The 15,970-nt window shown below is 36.6% G+C and overlaps 1 protein-coding gene across 2 annotated transcripts in view; it reads left to right on the forward strand.

The window, feature by feature from the left end:
* Positions 1-15,970, forward strand: part of LOC128985785 (eIF-2-alpha kinase GCN2-like) — a 103,648-nt gene that overhangs the window by 78,037 nt on the left and 9,641 nt on the right. For both annotated transcript variants that reach the window (XM_054405657.1, XM_054405658.1), the window contains 11 exons: positions 720-852; positions 1,072-1,238; positions 2,022-2,196; positions 3,020-3,118; positions 3,888-4,173; positions 5,104-5,291; positions 9,213-9,443; positions 10,210-10,367; positions 11,881-12,106; positions 12,741-12,850; positions 15,669-15,870. In XM_054405657.1, coding sequence (XP_054261632.1) covers positions 720-852; positions 1,072-1,238; positions 2,022-2,196; positions 3,020-3,118; positions 3,888-4,173; positions 5,104-5,291; positions 9,213-9,443; positions 10,210-10,367; positions 11,881-12,106; positions 12,741-12,850; positions 15,669-15,870 — 1,975 coding nt within the window. The remainder of the gene's footprint in view (positions 1-719; positions 853-1,071; positions 1,239-2,021; positions 2,197-3,019; positions 3,119-3,887; positions 4,174-5,103; positions 5,292-9,212; positions 9,444-10,209; positions 10,368-11,880; positions 12,107-12,740; positions 12,851-15,668; positions 15,871-15,970) is intronic.

Raw genomic sequence — 15,970 nt, forward strand, 5'->3', positions numbered from 1 at the left:
CGAGAACATTTCCCCGCGGGTGACGATGACGATGTCTCTGAGGCCGAAGGAGATGTTCAATATTCGGCCGCAATTGCGGAATACGATAATGACGTTTCTTTTTCAGCGAGAGATATATCTAGAATTTTGCCGCGATTGCGGAAAAAATTATTTCCCCGTTACCACCAATGGGTCGCGGGAGATATTGGGCCGTGAATGCGGGAGACAATGATGTTGCTACCTGATGATGTCATAGGTTTGGTTACATTTGCCATCACGGTAGACTATGATATTGTTTCTTCCATGACTACGGGATGTATTCACTTGCCGCGATCATGGAATACAATGATGACGCCTCGGGAGATGCCTTGTAAAGTTTTATTGGAAAAATGCAAGTTTAGGCGGTAGTACATGTGAACACGTTTTTAAAGATTATTGGGAGAGGGGGGCCTTTTGAGAGGTTTGGACCACTTTACCTTAAAAGCTTTAGTGAATCCTTCACTAGAAACGCCACTGGTGGCATTACAAGAATAAGAAGAAAGTATTTGATTTATTCTAATGAAAAACTTGAAATCATTGTGGATTTACGATTCCAATAATCTTATTGTACTGATGCAAACTTTGCAAGTAACATGAACTAACTGTACCTAATAAATGTGTACACAATATACCTAAACAGAGATACTCTATTTAAACATTTCACCATAGAATGGCTAAAGTAATTAGTTTGTTTTGTTCAGGAAGGGAGCAGTGCTGGACCAAACTGAGTTGTTGGGCAGTTTGGGTGAAACCTCGCACACAGGACAGGTTGGGACTGCTTTATACGTTGCTCCAGAACTGAACACATGTTGTATCAAGACCACATATAATCAGGTGAGTTCTCAAAACATATGATGAACTAAAAATGATAATTTGCTGTGTTGTGTTGTTTATTAAGATAAAAATATTATAAATAGGATTTCTTTGAAAGCTGCTCCTGAGATTGTGACATTAATACCTGCCTATGACCTTAATAGTGATCTAAATATTACACAATAATCAGTGTATTAGTTTCATTTGAGGAACCTGTAAGTCCTATGTCTTATTTCACAGAAAGTGGACATCTATAGCCTAGGAGTGATGTTCTTTGAGATGTGTTACCGACCACTAGACACTCACATGGAACGTATGAAGGTGTTGGCAGACTTGCGCACAGATGAGTGTGTCTTGCCTTCCGACTTTGTCGACAACAACAAGTTGACCAAGACTCAACTGCTCAGGTAGCAAGACATTTGCAAATCTGTATATACAGTGTAATGTATATGTATGTATTGTATACAACTGCTGTATACTAATAATTTTGTGTAAGGTTGTGGTGAAATGCAGTAGTATGAGTGTTAATAAAGATACGTGGGCCCAATATATCTTCTACCAACCACCGCTAAATCACCCACATTTCCTGTCGTAGCTAAAACTCTATTGAAAATAATCTAACTACGATTCTGATCTCATCTCTTTACAAACTTGATTTTATAGTGCTGTAGACCTGTTGTTTAGGCTGATCAATCAATATAGCAATCAATATAAACTATCAACAACAATCATACAGGCATTAACAAAATGCTCTTTGAAAAAAAAACAATTACCACCTACGATAGTAATAACTTAGCTTCAACATGAATTATAATTACAAAATAGTTTACCAAAACATAAACATGAACAAAATTTGAAGACAGGCAGTTGGTAGACGACAGCTGACGATCAACCAGTAGGAAATGCCCACAGGCATTCAAAGCTTCAGATTTCAGCTAATGGATTTGCCAACGACTTAAAAACAATAAACAAATTCCTGCTTAGTTACTGTATACAAATTATTGAAATCTGATGAATACTTTTTGATTTACAGCCAGTTTATTGACTCACTACAAAATGGTTTGCGATCACGGCGTTAACACTTGGAAACGGACAAAAGAGACCTTATCCCAACACATATCATTTCTAGGGTTAATAATTTATGGGGGTTCATGTGGAAACTACTGGCTGTCTTGGCTTGATGGTTGCAGATGGATGTTGAACCACGACCCCTTGCAGCGGCCCAACTCCGCAGAGCTGCTGCAGAGTGAGTTCTTGCCTCCCCCGCAGTTTGAGGAGTGTGAGCTGCAGGAACTGTTGAGGAGGACAATCAACAATCCTCAGAGCAAGATGTACAAGTACCTAATGGCTTCATGCTTTAACCAGGTCTAACCCTCCAGATCCTACACAACATTGTTGGCTATATTTAATTGGATAATTTGTATACACAAATGGAAGATTACTTAATGTACAAAACAGTTCTCTGATGGTTTAATATTGACTGAAAGACAAAATTTAAACTATTCTAGTATCTGTTATTTGTTATTTAAATGTTATTATTTTTTCTGGAACATTCTGTATATACCCCCTCATCTGGCGTTAAAATAATTATAATGAGTTAAATTATTCCATTGTGTTTAGTAATTTAACCATATCCGAAATTCCTGAACTAGATTTTATCTGACTATATCTTACTTACTATTCAATGCAATTTCATATAAAAAATAAATTTTACATAGTTAATAAATAAATATTGTTAACATATTTATTTATAAATGTAAAAAAAATCATGTTTGTTGTAGGAATGCTTATAAACTGATTTAATTCCCATGGTTATATAATCACCCTATACTACTATACTACAGTTAAACCTATTCAGCTTTGATACTGTCCCTAATTGAAAATCTATATAAAGATAAGAACCAATTTAATAGACCTCAGTCTCTCAGTGTTAACGTTCCTAGCACTTATTTTACATCTTAATAACATTTACGCCCATGAATGTTGTCACATTCTTTGGTTGGTTAAAATTTTCAATCAACCAATAAATAGGGAAGAAGTAGCTATGAACTTAAAATTAAATTTTGGATTATTAATTTATTTGACAAAAAAGGTGATACATAGTTTTAAGGATTAATATAAAGGCTACTGGCTACATTTTTGTTAATTGGATTTCATCACATCACTAATATTATTTTTATGTAAACAGAAAATGACAACTGCTCAGAATGTGACCTACGACATGTCTATCAGCAAGAGCCGAAGCTATCAATATCTTTTACAGCAAGTTGTTGAAAAAACTAAAAAGGTATGTTGCTGAAATAGTCACTTTATTTTTATTAGTGAAAATAATATAATGAATAATTGCCGGTGTAAATCCCTACTTCATAGAATGTTGTAAGGTTTGTTTAATCATACAATGTATTTTCCAACAAGATTGGTGTTGATCATCCTTTTTCAAGTCAAGTTTTTTCCTCTTCAAACATCACATTCCGTGTGAATCTAAGAGATGAAATATTATTGTCCTAAAATAAAACATACAGGCCTAGCCTACCATTGTAATAAATGCTCAACCCAAGGGTCCATCAAATTAACATGATGAGAAACATACAGTAGACCTTTTGTTGAGATCTGTTTGGTTCAAAATTAGATGATATGGACACCAAAATGTGAAATTACTTGCCGCTTTGTCCATAGACTAATAAAAAATCCATTCACATTGGTTCACCGTTTAGTTATACAGATTCCATTATCAAGGAGTGTACTACTATAGAACTGCACACACATTTGGTTTTAAAATGTATCTACTCATGCTATGTAATAAGTACCCGATAGTTCAACATTTTAAAATTCAGGAAAGGGTCTGGTCCAAAAAAGTCTGAATGTGAGTCTACTGATCCTAGGATGACAAAAGTAGTGCTGTTTGACAACATTGCTTTATTGTCGGTTGTTTGACCACCAAACTACCAAAGTAAGTTAATTTTTGACAAATTATCACGTCCCATTTTGTGAATTTTTCTATAAAGGTATATTTTACCTCCATGCAGTTGACTTATAACAACACACATACACTACAGGTGTTGGAGCTGCATGGCGCTGTCAGCTTGTGTCCACCTCTCATGATGCCGAGTGGGCTTTGTCCTCTACCCCCCTCCACAGTGTCTGTGATGACTAGGTGGGGAGGGGTGGCGATGCTGCCTCATGACTTGCGACTGCCGTTTGCACGCTTCCTCGCCCACAACCCCACCATCTCACAGTTCAAGCGTTACTCCATAGACCGGGTGTATAGGGAACGCAGGGTGCTGGGTCACCATCCTAGAGAACTGTATGAATGTGCTTTTGACATTGTCACTCCAACATCAGGTAAGCTCTACAACACATATTAGTACAGGAGACTCCCTCTTATCCGGACACCTTTTAACCGGACATTGGTTTAACCGGACCACACTCGGTAGAAGTGACATCTCTTTATCCGGATATTTGTTATCAGCACATCGGTTTAACCGGACTAGATCGGCAGGAAGTGGGCGGTACTGAAACAACTGTTCTCGTGGGAAAGATTTGAGTGGTTACGTGTCTAAATACAATGCTCTCCTAATTTTAAGTCAAATACTGTATAGAGTATGCATTTAAATGGTCCGTTTTAATGAGATTTTGGGGACGTCGGTTTAACCGGAAAACCCGTTATCCAGACTGGCCTCGGTCCCAAGGAGTCCGGATAAGAGGGAGTCTACTGTATTGCCTAAGCTTATGAAGCCTATTCTGGGTTGGCAAGGGCAGCCTACTAAAGTTGCAACTAGTTACAGTATCTCAAATTTGTTAAATAGTAGCTTAAATTTTTTCTGAACAAAGTATCGGTTTGTGATAAATTTTTTTCATCCGTTTCTCTTTTTGTCAACAGGCTTGTTATATCACTATTTTTAAATGTAAATATTATTATAAGACATAGATTATTATTACTATAATTCGTTCACAATATTTTGGCGGTTTTAAGGAAAGAAATATATCCCCTCCACTTGACCCTTACCTTTAAATTAATAGGTGTTGGGGGAACTTCTCCTCAAACTGACTTAATATTGTGAACGTAGTATAGTGAATGATCAGATGTGTCTATTAATTAATTTCGGAAAGTAACATTTTACTGATTCAAATTTTAAGTAATAAAAACCTCTGCAATCATTTTCTTTGTTGATTGAGAACTGTCATAACTTCTTGATAAGGTCAAAACAGTAATATAATTTTATATAAAACCTTTAAGTCTAGAAAATTTAAATGATGTAATTTCTGATGTAGGAGACATGTTGGCAGAGAGTGAATTGTTGGCTTTTGTGTGGCAAGTGCTGAATGAGTTCCCATTTCTGCTACATCATAACTGTGTCATCAGACTGAACCATACAAGTCTCTTGCGAGCAATATTCCTGCACTGTGGTATTGAGGCGTCCAAACACAACAGAGTCTGCTCCTTCTTAGAACAGGCCAAGGTATGAGTATCCAAGGTTATGTGTGTTGTAATTATTTTAAGGGAATGTACGTAATTTAGGTCATCCACAGATTTGAGAGTGAGTACTATCATTGACTACTGGTTACTGAAGTAGACATCACATCTATATGGACCAGCTGTCGCCAATTTTCATTAAAAAGGAACATAGATGTGTGAGCCAGTCACAGAATGTTTTAGTGTCTAAAATTAGAATTTCTACCTTATTTATTTGTTGCTGACCAAGTTGATGGGTTATAACAGTTGCTTCAGCTCTCAATTAGCCATTTCATTAGATAGACTTGGTAAAAAGTTTGTGTATTTGACAATTAGTCATTTAGATCAGCACAATCTTTTGGTGGCTCACATGAACTACGACAATTTTGAAAAAAAGCTGGCAACAACTTTAACGATGGGATGGGATGTCTAGTTGTATCAATAGTCAAAGGCACTTTATACAGGGTGAGTTTCTACTGACCGTGTTAACGGTCGAAAATCGGACATGGGTTTATACGAACTTTTTTGTTCCTTTTAGTGAGTAGAACCCACTGGCGAAGTTAACACGGTCAGTAGAAACTCACCCTGGGCATAAAAAACTAATACACTGGTTTAATTTTTACACAGTTCAAATTGTGTGTTGCATCCTCATGCAGCTTGCCTTTCAATTTCAAATTCTATGGCAAACACAGTCATTTAGTCATTTCTCATGAGCAATCCTTACAGTAAATTTGAATCTGACTGACTAAAGTACCATAATAATTCTCACAGTTAAATACATAAGGAGAACTACAATTTATTGATCACATACCATAGTGAAGTAAAAAACACTAGAAAAATTAAAGTATAGGGTGATCAACTAAAGGAGGCCACCATTGGGATATCGGAAACGGTAAGAATTAGAGAAAACTTTAAAAGGGGAACATTACTTTATTTTTTGTGGCAGTTAAAAATATGAGTTTAGTTAGCCCTCCTAGTGGCTAAAGGTTCAAGTTTATAAAAAAAAATGCCAAGAATAAAAAAGTCTTAAAATTTCATTTTCTATAAGAGTGGGTGTTCTATAAGAAATTTCAAAGTTGGCCGTAATATTGGAAAATTTTGCCGAAAATATCGGAATGAAATTGAAAAGCCGAAATTTAAAAAAACTAAATTCATATTTTTAACTGCCACAAAAAATAAAGTAATAAAGTAAGTAATAAAGTAAGCAAGTTCCCCATTTAAAGTTTTCTCTAATTCTTACCGTTTCAGATATCCCAATGGTAGGTCCGTGAAGTTAGCCCCCCCCATAAAAGCACTAACAATAAAACTAGTATTAATGGTTAGTGCTTCGTTAGTGCTGGTTAGTGCTTCAACTCCCGTCGTTAGTGCTCTTACGGTTCAGGAGCTATAACCAAAAAACTGTGGGTGGGGCCAACTTCACGGAAGTTAGCCCCCCCCAGTAGTAATATGTGAGCACTAACTTTAAAAACTGTACCAACACTTAGTGCTTCGTTAGTGCTGGTTAGTGCTTCAACTCCCATCGTTAGTGCTCTTACGGTTCAGGAGCTATGACCAAAAAACTGTGGGTGGGGCCAAATTCACGGAAGTTAGCCCCCCCCCATAAAAGCACTAACAATAAAACTAGTATTAATGGTTAGTGCTTCGTTAGTGCTGGTTAGTGCATCAACTCCCATCGTTAGTGCTCTTACGGTTCAGGAGCTATAACCAAAAAACTGTGGGTGGGGCCAACTTCACGGAAGTTAGCCAACCCCAGTAAAAATATATACAGTACTAACTGTTTTTTGATAGGCTAATGTACTTAATGAATCCTTGCCCTATGTGAGGATGGGATAACTTCCCTGGGGAAATATTACCTTTTATTTAAAGCTTTTAAAAATGTGTGGAGTCTAGTTGATATAATTGTGTGGAGCTGTCTTTCAATCGCCTTAAAAATCTAACCTCGGAACTAGAGCTTTTCATTAAAACTCCAGGAGCATTCACTAACCAGCGCTGACCATTTACACTATTTTGAAAGTTAGTGGTCACATATTACTACTGGTTAGGGGGGAGGGGGTCTAACTTCCGTAAAGTTAACAACGCAACAGTTTTTCTAGTTACAGCTCCTGAACCGTAAGAGCACTAACGATGGGAGTAGAAGCACTAACCAGCAGTAACGAAGGACTAACCGTTGGTACAGTTTTGAAAGTTAGTGCTCACACTATGGGGGGTAGTGAGTCGGTGGCTGAGTCGATAGCGTCGCGGACTTCGGATGTCGTCAGTTCGGATCCTGGTCACTGCCACTAAAATTTATCAGTACGGTTCACCTTTGTACCGGCTCACCCCTTTCTTTGCTGTAAACGTTCCACGCACGGGCGCTTAGTCTATGTGGATGGGCTAACCGTTGGTACAGTTTTGAAAGTTAGTGCTCACGTATTACTACTGGGGGGGCTAACTTCCGTGAAGTTGGCCCCACCCACAGTGTTTTGGTCATAGCTCCTGAACCGTAAGAGCACTAACGATGGGAGTTGAAGCACTAACCAGCACTAACGAAGCACTAACCGTTGGTACAGTTTTGAAAGTTAGTGCTCACATATTACTACTGGGGGGGGGCTAACTTCCGTGAAGTTGGCCCCACCCACAGTTTTTTTGTTATAGCTCCTGAACCATAAGAGCACTAACGATGGGAGTTGAAGCACTAACCAGCACTAACGAAGCACTAAACATTAATACTAGTTTTATTGTTAGTGCTTTTATGGGGGGGGCTAACTTCATGGACCTCCCAATGGTGGCCTCTTTGAGTTGATCACTCTGTATATGTAACACTTGTACGTCAAATTATAGTGAATAAGAGATTTAATTTAAGCACTATCATTCTGCCTTACCTCTTCTTCCTGTTGCGAAGCAGGGGTAGAAATAGTACAGAGGGATAGAAAGTACAGTAAAACCTCAGTAACTAGACAATTTGTGGATCCATATGTTGTCTAGTTTAGGGGTTGTCGACTGTCGAGCTATCCAGAACATTAAAGTTTTTAATAGGTTTTAATATATGAATACATAACAGACTTATTTTTTACATATAAGTTTATTACTTACGTAAGTATTTTTACATATCAAGTGACTAATATAATGGTTTGAAATACCTTCAGTCACCAGTTCAAATAAGTCGGCTGTTGCGACCTAGGTTTCAGCACGAAGTTGTACCATCATCAGGCGGGCCAGTTTTGAGTCTTCAGTCCAATGGACGTCGTTGGGTTAAAACAAATAACATTTCACGACATATGTACGACATATGCACGACATATGTCGTGAACTGTTATTTGTTTTAACCCAACGACGTCCATTGGACTGAAGACTCAAAACTAGCCCGCCTGATGATGGTACAACTTCGTGCCGAAACCTAGGTCGCAACATCCGACTTATTTGAACTGGTGACTGAAGGTATTTCAAACCATTATGTTAGTTATTATAACCAGTTCAGGGGCAATCCCACATCTTATTGTGTCGAAATTATATCAAGTGAACAATCTTCAAAGAAATGTGGAATATTCAACAATTAAAACTTGAAAAGTCCGACACAGTAGTAAGACAAAGCCAGCTGGACATGCACACTGTCAGCTTTTGATTGTCGAGTTACTGGGTGTTGAGTTAGTGAGATTTTACTGTACTAATAATCCTTAAAAAAAGCAACATTAAAATTAAAATTAGAACTAATAAATAGTCTTGGCGTCACTGAAAATTAAAAAGAGAAACAGTTAGCCGCTAGCCACAGTGAATTATGCTAAAATGAACCGGCGATGTATAATTTGAAACTTTCAGACTGAACCGACTTATTAACCAGCCAGTAAGTCCACAAGATTGATGAGTACTACGGTAATAGCTTATTCCCTATATGGGAAATTCACTAAATAATGAATCATGCACATGGTGGATACTCCGGTGCTGTTTGCAGGAAGACAGTTACAACAAGAGTCATGTTGAAGCGTTGTTGTCTTCACTTGGTCTGACAGAACACATTGTCTCAGCATTGTTCAACTTGCTGGACCAAGAGAACACGTTTGGACGTGTCTCTACCACATTGCAGACAGCCTTCAGACGTAACTCTGTCTCTGCCTCTCTGTGCAAACAAGCTCTCCACCAACTGGAGCTCACCATCAGCCATGCTACTGAGCTGGGAGTCAAGGTACTCATGTTGAATTATATATATCTAACACAAAAATAGACAATTAGACAGTTAGTCCACTGTCAGTTTTGGTCCTAGAAACAATAATGGTTTTTGGTTTTAACAATAATTTGATATTTTTTTATTGTTATACTTGTATACTTGTGCTTCTCCTTTATGATGTAATTAAAAATATTTGCCTATTCTGAACAGTAGTTACATTTATACACAACAGACAATTAAACAATTTTATTTCAATCTTTTCACTTACTTTTTTAAATAACCAACTGCATTATGACATAAGTTTTATTAAATAAAGTGTACAGAAGGTCTTTCACAATGTTGCTTTACTTGCTTTACAATGGTCTTACAATGCTGATTTACCCAGTTAATCAGCATAGTCAAAGCAATAGGACTGGAACTGAATTATGGAAATATTTGAGATTGTTAGACATTTTAAAAACTGAGATGTTGAAGTACTGTGATAATTTAAATATAAATAGGTAATGTGTTTTTTTTTTAAAGATGAATTTAGGCTAGGGTTTTTAAGGAATTTTTAATGAGTAGGTTTAACAGCAGGCTTATCCTACTGACAAAAATGTTATGAAAAAAATAAACACAGAATTTTCTCAGGTAACTATCTACCGGTAGCTGCTTCTTCAGTAGTAGTCTTTGCTCTTGGCCTCTGTGTTTATTTATGTTTTTTAATCTATTTAAAACTATGCATTACAAAATCCTGAAATATTTTAACTTTTAAATTCATAGTCACACCTTTGTTATTTTCCAGTGTCCCATAGTGGTGTCACCAGGACTGGTAGACAACTTGTCATTTTACTCAGGGATCATCTGTCAAGTAGTCTGGGAGCAGCGCAACAAGCAAGGTCGGAGCCAGCGGACTATCATCGCAGCTGGAGGCCGCTACGATTGCCTCATTGCCAGTTTTAGGTATAAAACTCTACATGATATACAGCAGCATGTGCTTACTTTGATCTTCTCAGTTCAAATTTATCTCTTGGTCCTTAAACTACCATATATAATCAATGTAAAAATAATGTGGGTGATTTAAATATGATTTAGGGGATGGCTCAAATTGTTTTGAACATCATTCCACGAAAACTAGGGCTTAACAAGACCAATACAAACCATAGTGATCAACACTGTGTATCACGTAATCCAATCAATGTTATTGCAGTTTCCTTTCCTACTTTTAGCGAATTTCCCTATAGGGAAGTAGCTATTACCGTAGGTGGCACGGTAAGACCTAGACCCGGGACCGATTTACTTTTTCATTTTGATGTCCCCAGAGGCCAAAAACACCATTCGTTCAAATTTTTATATATGTATATATAGACTTATATATATATATGTCCGTGAACGCGATAACTTGAGTAATATTTGTCCGATTTTGATGAAATTTGGTTTAAAGGTGTAAAGCGGGCTAAACTTGAATGAGTTCGCGAACCAGCACGATCGGACCATGGGAACGGGGCTTTACGGGGGGTTTTATGGGGTAAAAATTGGTTTTTCTCACTTTGACCCTCAAAACACAAAATTTCCCGATTTCTCTTTAGACCTTTTTAAAAAGCTTAAAAAAAAACAAATGATTTAGTATATAAAAGTATTTTTGTTCGATTATTAGTAACGGAGAAAATGAAAAAAATTGTAAATTTAAAATTCCCATGTTATTCTTATGGAGAATATTGTCAAATGTTGTAGTTTGCTTGTTTATGGATATATTTTTATCAATCTTGGCAAATTTATTTATTTTGTACTAAGCTATCAATATTTTACTCAAAAACACACTTTATTAGTTTCCTTGTAGCAGCAAACCTAGGTACTCGTTAAACCTAATGTTATTAAAATATATTTCACTGAAAATCAATTCAGACAAATGGAAATTCGCTTAGTCGGCAGGTTTGCTGCGGCGGGGGTATATTTACAGTTGTAGTAGTTAGAGCGTAGGACTTATGTCCCGGGTTGAAATCCCACCAAATTACCAATGGATTTGATCTAAGTGATAATGCCGCAACCCCTAGGTCTAGCCTGAAGTAATGTGAAAAACAGTCCCGGCTCGTGCCTAGCGTCCTTGGACAAAAAATAAACAAAAAAAAACTACCCTTGACAACTGTGACGTTTTTTTTAATTTTCATATCGCCTCTGGGCCTAGCTATCTACCTGCTAATCCTTGTTTTGCGCAGAACTGTCCATCAGTTGGTTAATCACAGTGATCTTATATCCTCTCATGACAACGATCATGATGTTTTTTTTTTTTGGGTTGAATTTCTTATGTAATTTTAGTCAATTATCGTTATAAAAAAATGTTGTGAAATCAACAACCCACAAACCTTTGACGATAGACATTTTCTTAACTTGTTTAATTGAAATTTGTCTACAGTTAATTTTATTTCTGTTCAGGTTTCTTTGAGTTGAAATATATAAGTTGTTCACTGTATGCTAGACAGATGCAAGATGAAGGACAAGGAGTGTCAGGTCAGAGTGCTGTAGGTGTGAGTGTATCACTAGACAAGCTGGCCACTGCTCTTGCAGCTGATCAGTGTGGTTTGGCTCCTGTAGATGTTGTCGTCTGCTCTGTAGGCACCAGCGCCACTACACGGGACAAGCTCACTCTGACTAGAGACCTGTGGACAGCTGGGGTCAGGACATACTTGCTTGACTCCAACCAGGTGATACTAACTATCTTTAGCCAGTAGGTACGTTATAAACTTTATAACCTGACATGTTCATTGTTCAAAACTTACAGTTCACCATCTAAAAATAGTTGTTATTAGGTTACAGTGGCAATACCTTTAAAATGGTGAGTTAAAAGTTCTATTAACAGGCTATTTTCATCAAAATGAGGTAATTTTCCAAGTATGTTTAAACTCGGTCAATTTCTTACAAATCCTGCCAATCATGCCTAAACTTTTCTAATCATACCTCAAAGGGTTAATCAATTCAGTTTTCAGTAAAAATATTGGTAATTTTAAGAATCTGTAAATGAAATTAAGGTGTCTGTTTTCTCTGAAATGAGATGTAGTAAATCAGTACTTCAAAGTTTTAAGCTTTTACAAGTTTGTAAATGAAAATCTTCTATGATTAGTTTTCTAATTTAACATTTCTTTCCAAATTTTCAATTAAAAGGTTTTATACCTACCAAAGTTATAGGAAAGGATTGTTACGCCAGTGGGATTTTTGATTGTGAATAACATTTTTTGTTATAATTATGTTTACTTAATTTATTTATCGATAGATATACTTAGATTGTGAGTGATGATAATTGACATAATTTAAAATATGTAATCTATTGTCTCATTTCAGAATTTAGAAGAAATCCAGAACTTTGCTCAGGAATTGTGTGTTCCTCATATTGTTATGCTAAAAGATACTGATCCTGGATTTGTTAGGATACGAACATTGAATAAGGACAGGTAGGCTATTAATTCAGTTTTCTTGTTGTATGTTTCTTAAATATTAACATTAACAGAACTGTGGCAATTGATCCATTGCCAAAGGATAACAATACGGATTATTTTAGTATGAATAGCCTCCTGATTGCGAAGAATAACTAATAATAATGGTTTGAATTCCTGATTATGGCAATCCAATTATTGTGTTCACAACTAGTTTCGATCTGCTAAAGAGATCATCATAAGGTGAGTACAAGGATGCTTACTTCACATGAAGGTCGTCAGGATTAAAAGTTTTTGACATATACACATAGACGAACACAAACACATAGCTCGCACACACATACGGCCGATAAAACAAAATTGTAAACACGACGAGCGGACTGGTATTATTATGCGGGAGTTGAGTCTAAACACCGGTCCCCTCGACGTGTTTACGATTTTATTTTATCGGCCGTATGTGTGTGCCCGCTATGTGTTTGTGTTCGTCTATGTGTATATGTCAAAAACTTTTAATCCTGACGACCTTCATGTGAAGTAAGCATCCTTTTACTCACCTGATGATGATCTATTTGCAGATCGAAACTAGTTGTGAACACAACAATTGGATTGCCAGAATCAGATGTTTAAACCATTATTTTAATACAGATTAGTTATAAGAGTTATTTATGGACAATGGGGGAAAATCCAATTATGCATACAAAGTGGCCTGCCTTTAGTGCTGGACTCACACTGGCAAAAAAAAGTGATTCTCTTCTTTTTGTTTCCAACCTAATATTGGTTGATTATCTTAACCAGGATCAAAGTATCCTACTGTCGGGGAAAGAAGTTTAGACACTCGAGTTTGGAGCTCTACAGAAAAGTAACCAAACTAACTTAGAAAAACAGAAAACACATAGTATATGTAAATTTTTGTTGCTTTATTCTACATATTCCTGTGAAAACAAAATTTTTTTAGCTCATTTAGAAAATTTTTTATTACAGCCGGAAGGTAAAAACTCCCTGTTTTTGAGTATCAAAAACCGTCTTATGACTTTGAAAATTCGCACAATCTAAACTAAAAGTCAGAACTTTATCAAACTTTAATACAATATAGAAACATATATAATGAATTAATTTGTGTAGTTTCAGAATTTTTACCCTACCCAAAAAGTTTTAGTTGTAATTTTTGTAAATTAACTTTTTCTCCTAAACGGCAAATGCTAGAAAAAAATTGAAAAGCTTGTTTTGAAGGTGATTGGTTTTGTATTTGAAACATTCATACTGCTCAACCAAATTGTTACGCATATTATTTATATAAATTATCAAAGAAATGGATGATCTCGTGCCTGCAAGGGGTGCAGACGCCATCGCCCGCTCACGAATCCAGTGCAGTGTTGCCACGATGGACCTTGGCCGAGCGTAAGGTGATTCACGCAGTGTGTGTCACTGGGGACTGACTCACAGGAAATATCACGTTTTGCATTCTTCCAAAGGGTCAAAAGTATTACCACCCCAAATATGTCATACTATATCAGTAATCCACCTCAGCCTGTCTTCTATTTTAGCTAGTGTCACATCGCTAAAAATGGGTGCTAAATCCAAATTGGCAGATTCGGAATATGCAATGATTATCAGTGCTAGATGTTTTTTTAGAAGTGAGGGAGTGCCGTTGGAGGTCCAAAGCCATCATTAGAAAAAGTAATGGGAAATAGTTAATAATTAATAATATCTGCTGTTCAGTTTTTGACTAAACAGTTCGCAGCCCATCGCTGCTCAGTGTCCAGGTGTTCAATTTGGCACTGTAGGGGGTAAGCGCCCAGTCAGAGCCGGCGGTGGTCTGGAAGTGCCGTATTCGGCCTCTGCACTATCCAAATTAAATGTTAACTTATATAAATAATATGCGTAATAATGTGGATGTGTATTCATCCATTTAATATTGTATTAAAGTTTGATAAAGTTCTGACTTTTAGTTTACATTGTGCGAATTTTCAGAGTAATAAGATGGTTTTTGATACTCTAAAAACAGCGAGTTTTTACCTTCCTACTGTCATAAAAAATTTTCTAAATGAGCTAAAAAAATTTTGTTTTCACAGGAATACGTAGAATAAAACAACAAAAATTTACATATACTATGTGAAGTTAGTTTGGTTACTTTTCTGTAGAGCTCCAAACTCGAGTGTCTAAACTTTTTTCCCCGACAGTAGGTGTTATTAGCTTTTTACTTTTTTATTACTTTATAGTGCATGCATGACTTGGAAGTAGCGGTTACCTGCAGGAAATGTGGCCTATTGAAGTCCATCGGGTTATGCCAATGATCAATTCACTGGTGGTTGCTGATTCAAAAGTAGTGTTGAATAACAGATTATCTTTGAGGTTGTTTTAAGTCATTTTAGGCTTTAAGCGTTGTCCAGAGTTTTCAATGATTCCATGGACCTGGAAAGTTTAGAAAGTTGGCTTGGTTTACAAATAGGCCAAAAGCCAGTAAAATTGTCCTAAAATTATAAAGAGCAAGGGAAATGAAAACAGAAACTTTTAACATTCACTTAGGCGTTTTAAAAATTATTTTTCTGTAAAAATTAGCCTTGTTGCTTTTAAATTTTTGAATATAAGCCATTCGTTATCATGTTCTTTGTTATTAGATAAGTAGAAAATAGGTGTAAGCCGACTATCAATGGTGGAGGCCGCATTATTAAATTCAATGTTGATAACTTTAATCCTAAATAAACACCGATGTTTTAAAATTTACATGGTGAACAGAACATCTTGATAAGAGGACTGTACTACAATAGGCCAGTTAGGGCCAGGAAAAGTCAGAGAAATCAAAAGAGAAATAATTGTGGAAACCTTGTTGTTGCAGATTTCAAGAGAAGAGGGTATCTCAAAGTGAGTGTGTGGAGCATCTAGTACGTCTGAGTCAGACCAGCGAGTCTGTCAGCAACAGCTTGTCTAGGTCTGAGTCCAAAACATCTACTGTCATTACAGACACACCTGTGGTCAACGTATCATTCCTCATCGGAGAAAAGCTGTCCAGCACCATGAAGCGCCGTTATGAGAGCCAAGTAATGTATTGCTTCACTATGGTTATAGTCTTTTATTTGTCAGAAGGTATTGTCCCCAGCTCATTCGTATAATACTAGAAAGAGAAATGAGGTTATCCTG

The sequence above is a fragment of the Macrosteles quadrilineatus genome, unplaced genomic scaffold (genome assembly GCF_028750875.1).
Source record: "Macrosteles quadrilineatus isolate MER2022 unplaced genomic scaffold, UCM_ALF_1.0 Scaffold_2__2_contigs__length_208266976, whole genome shotgun sequence".
Lineage (NCBI taxonomy): Eukaryota > Metazoa > Arthropoda > Insecta > Hemiptera > Cicadellidae > Macrosteles > Macrosteles quadrilineatus.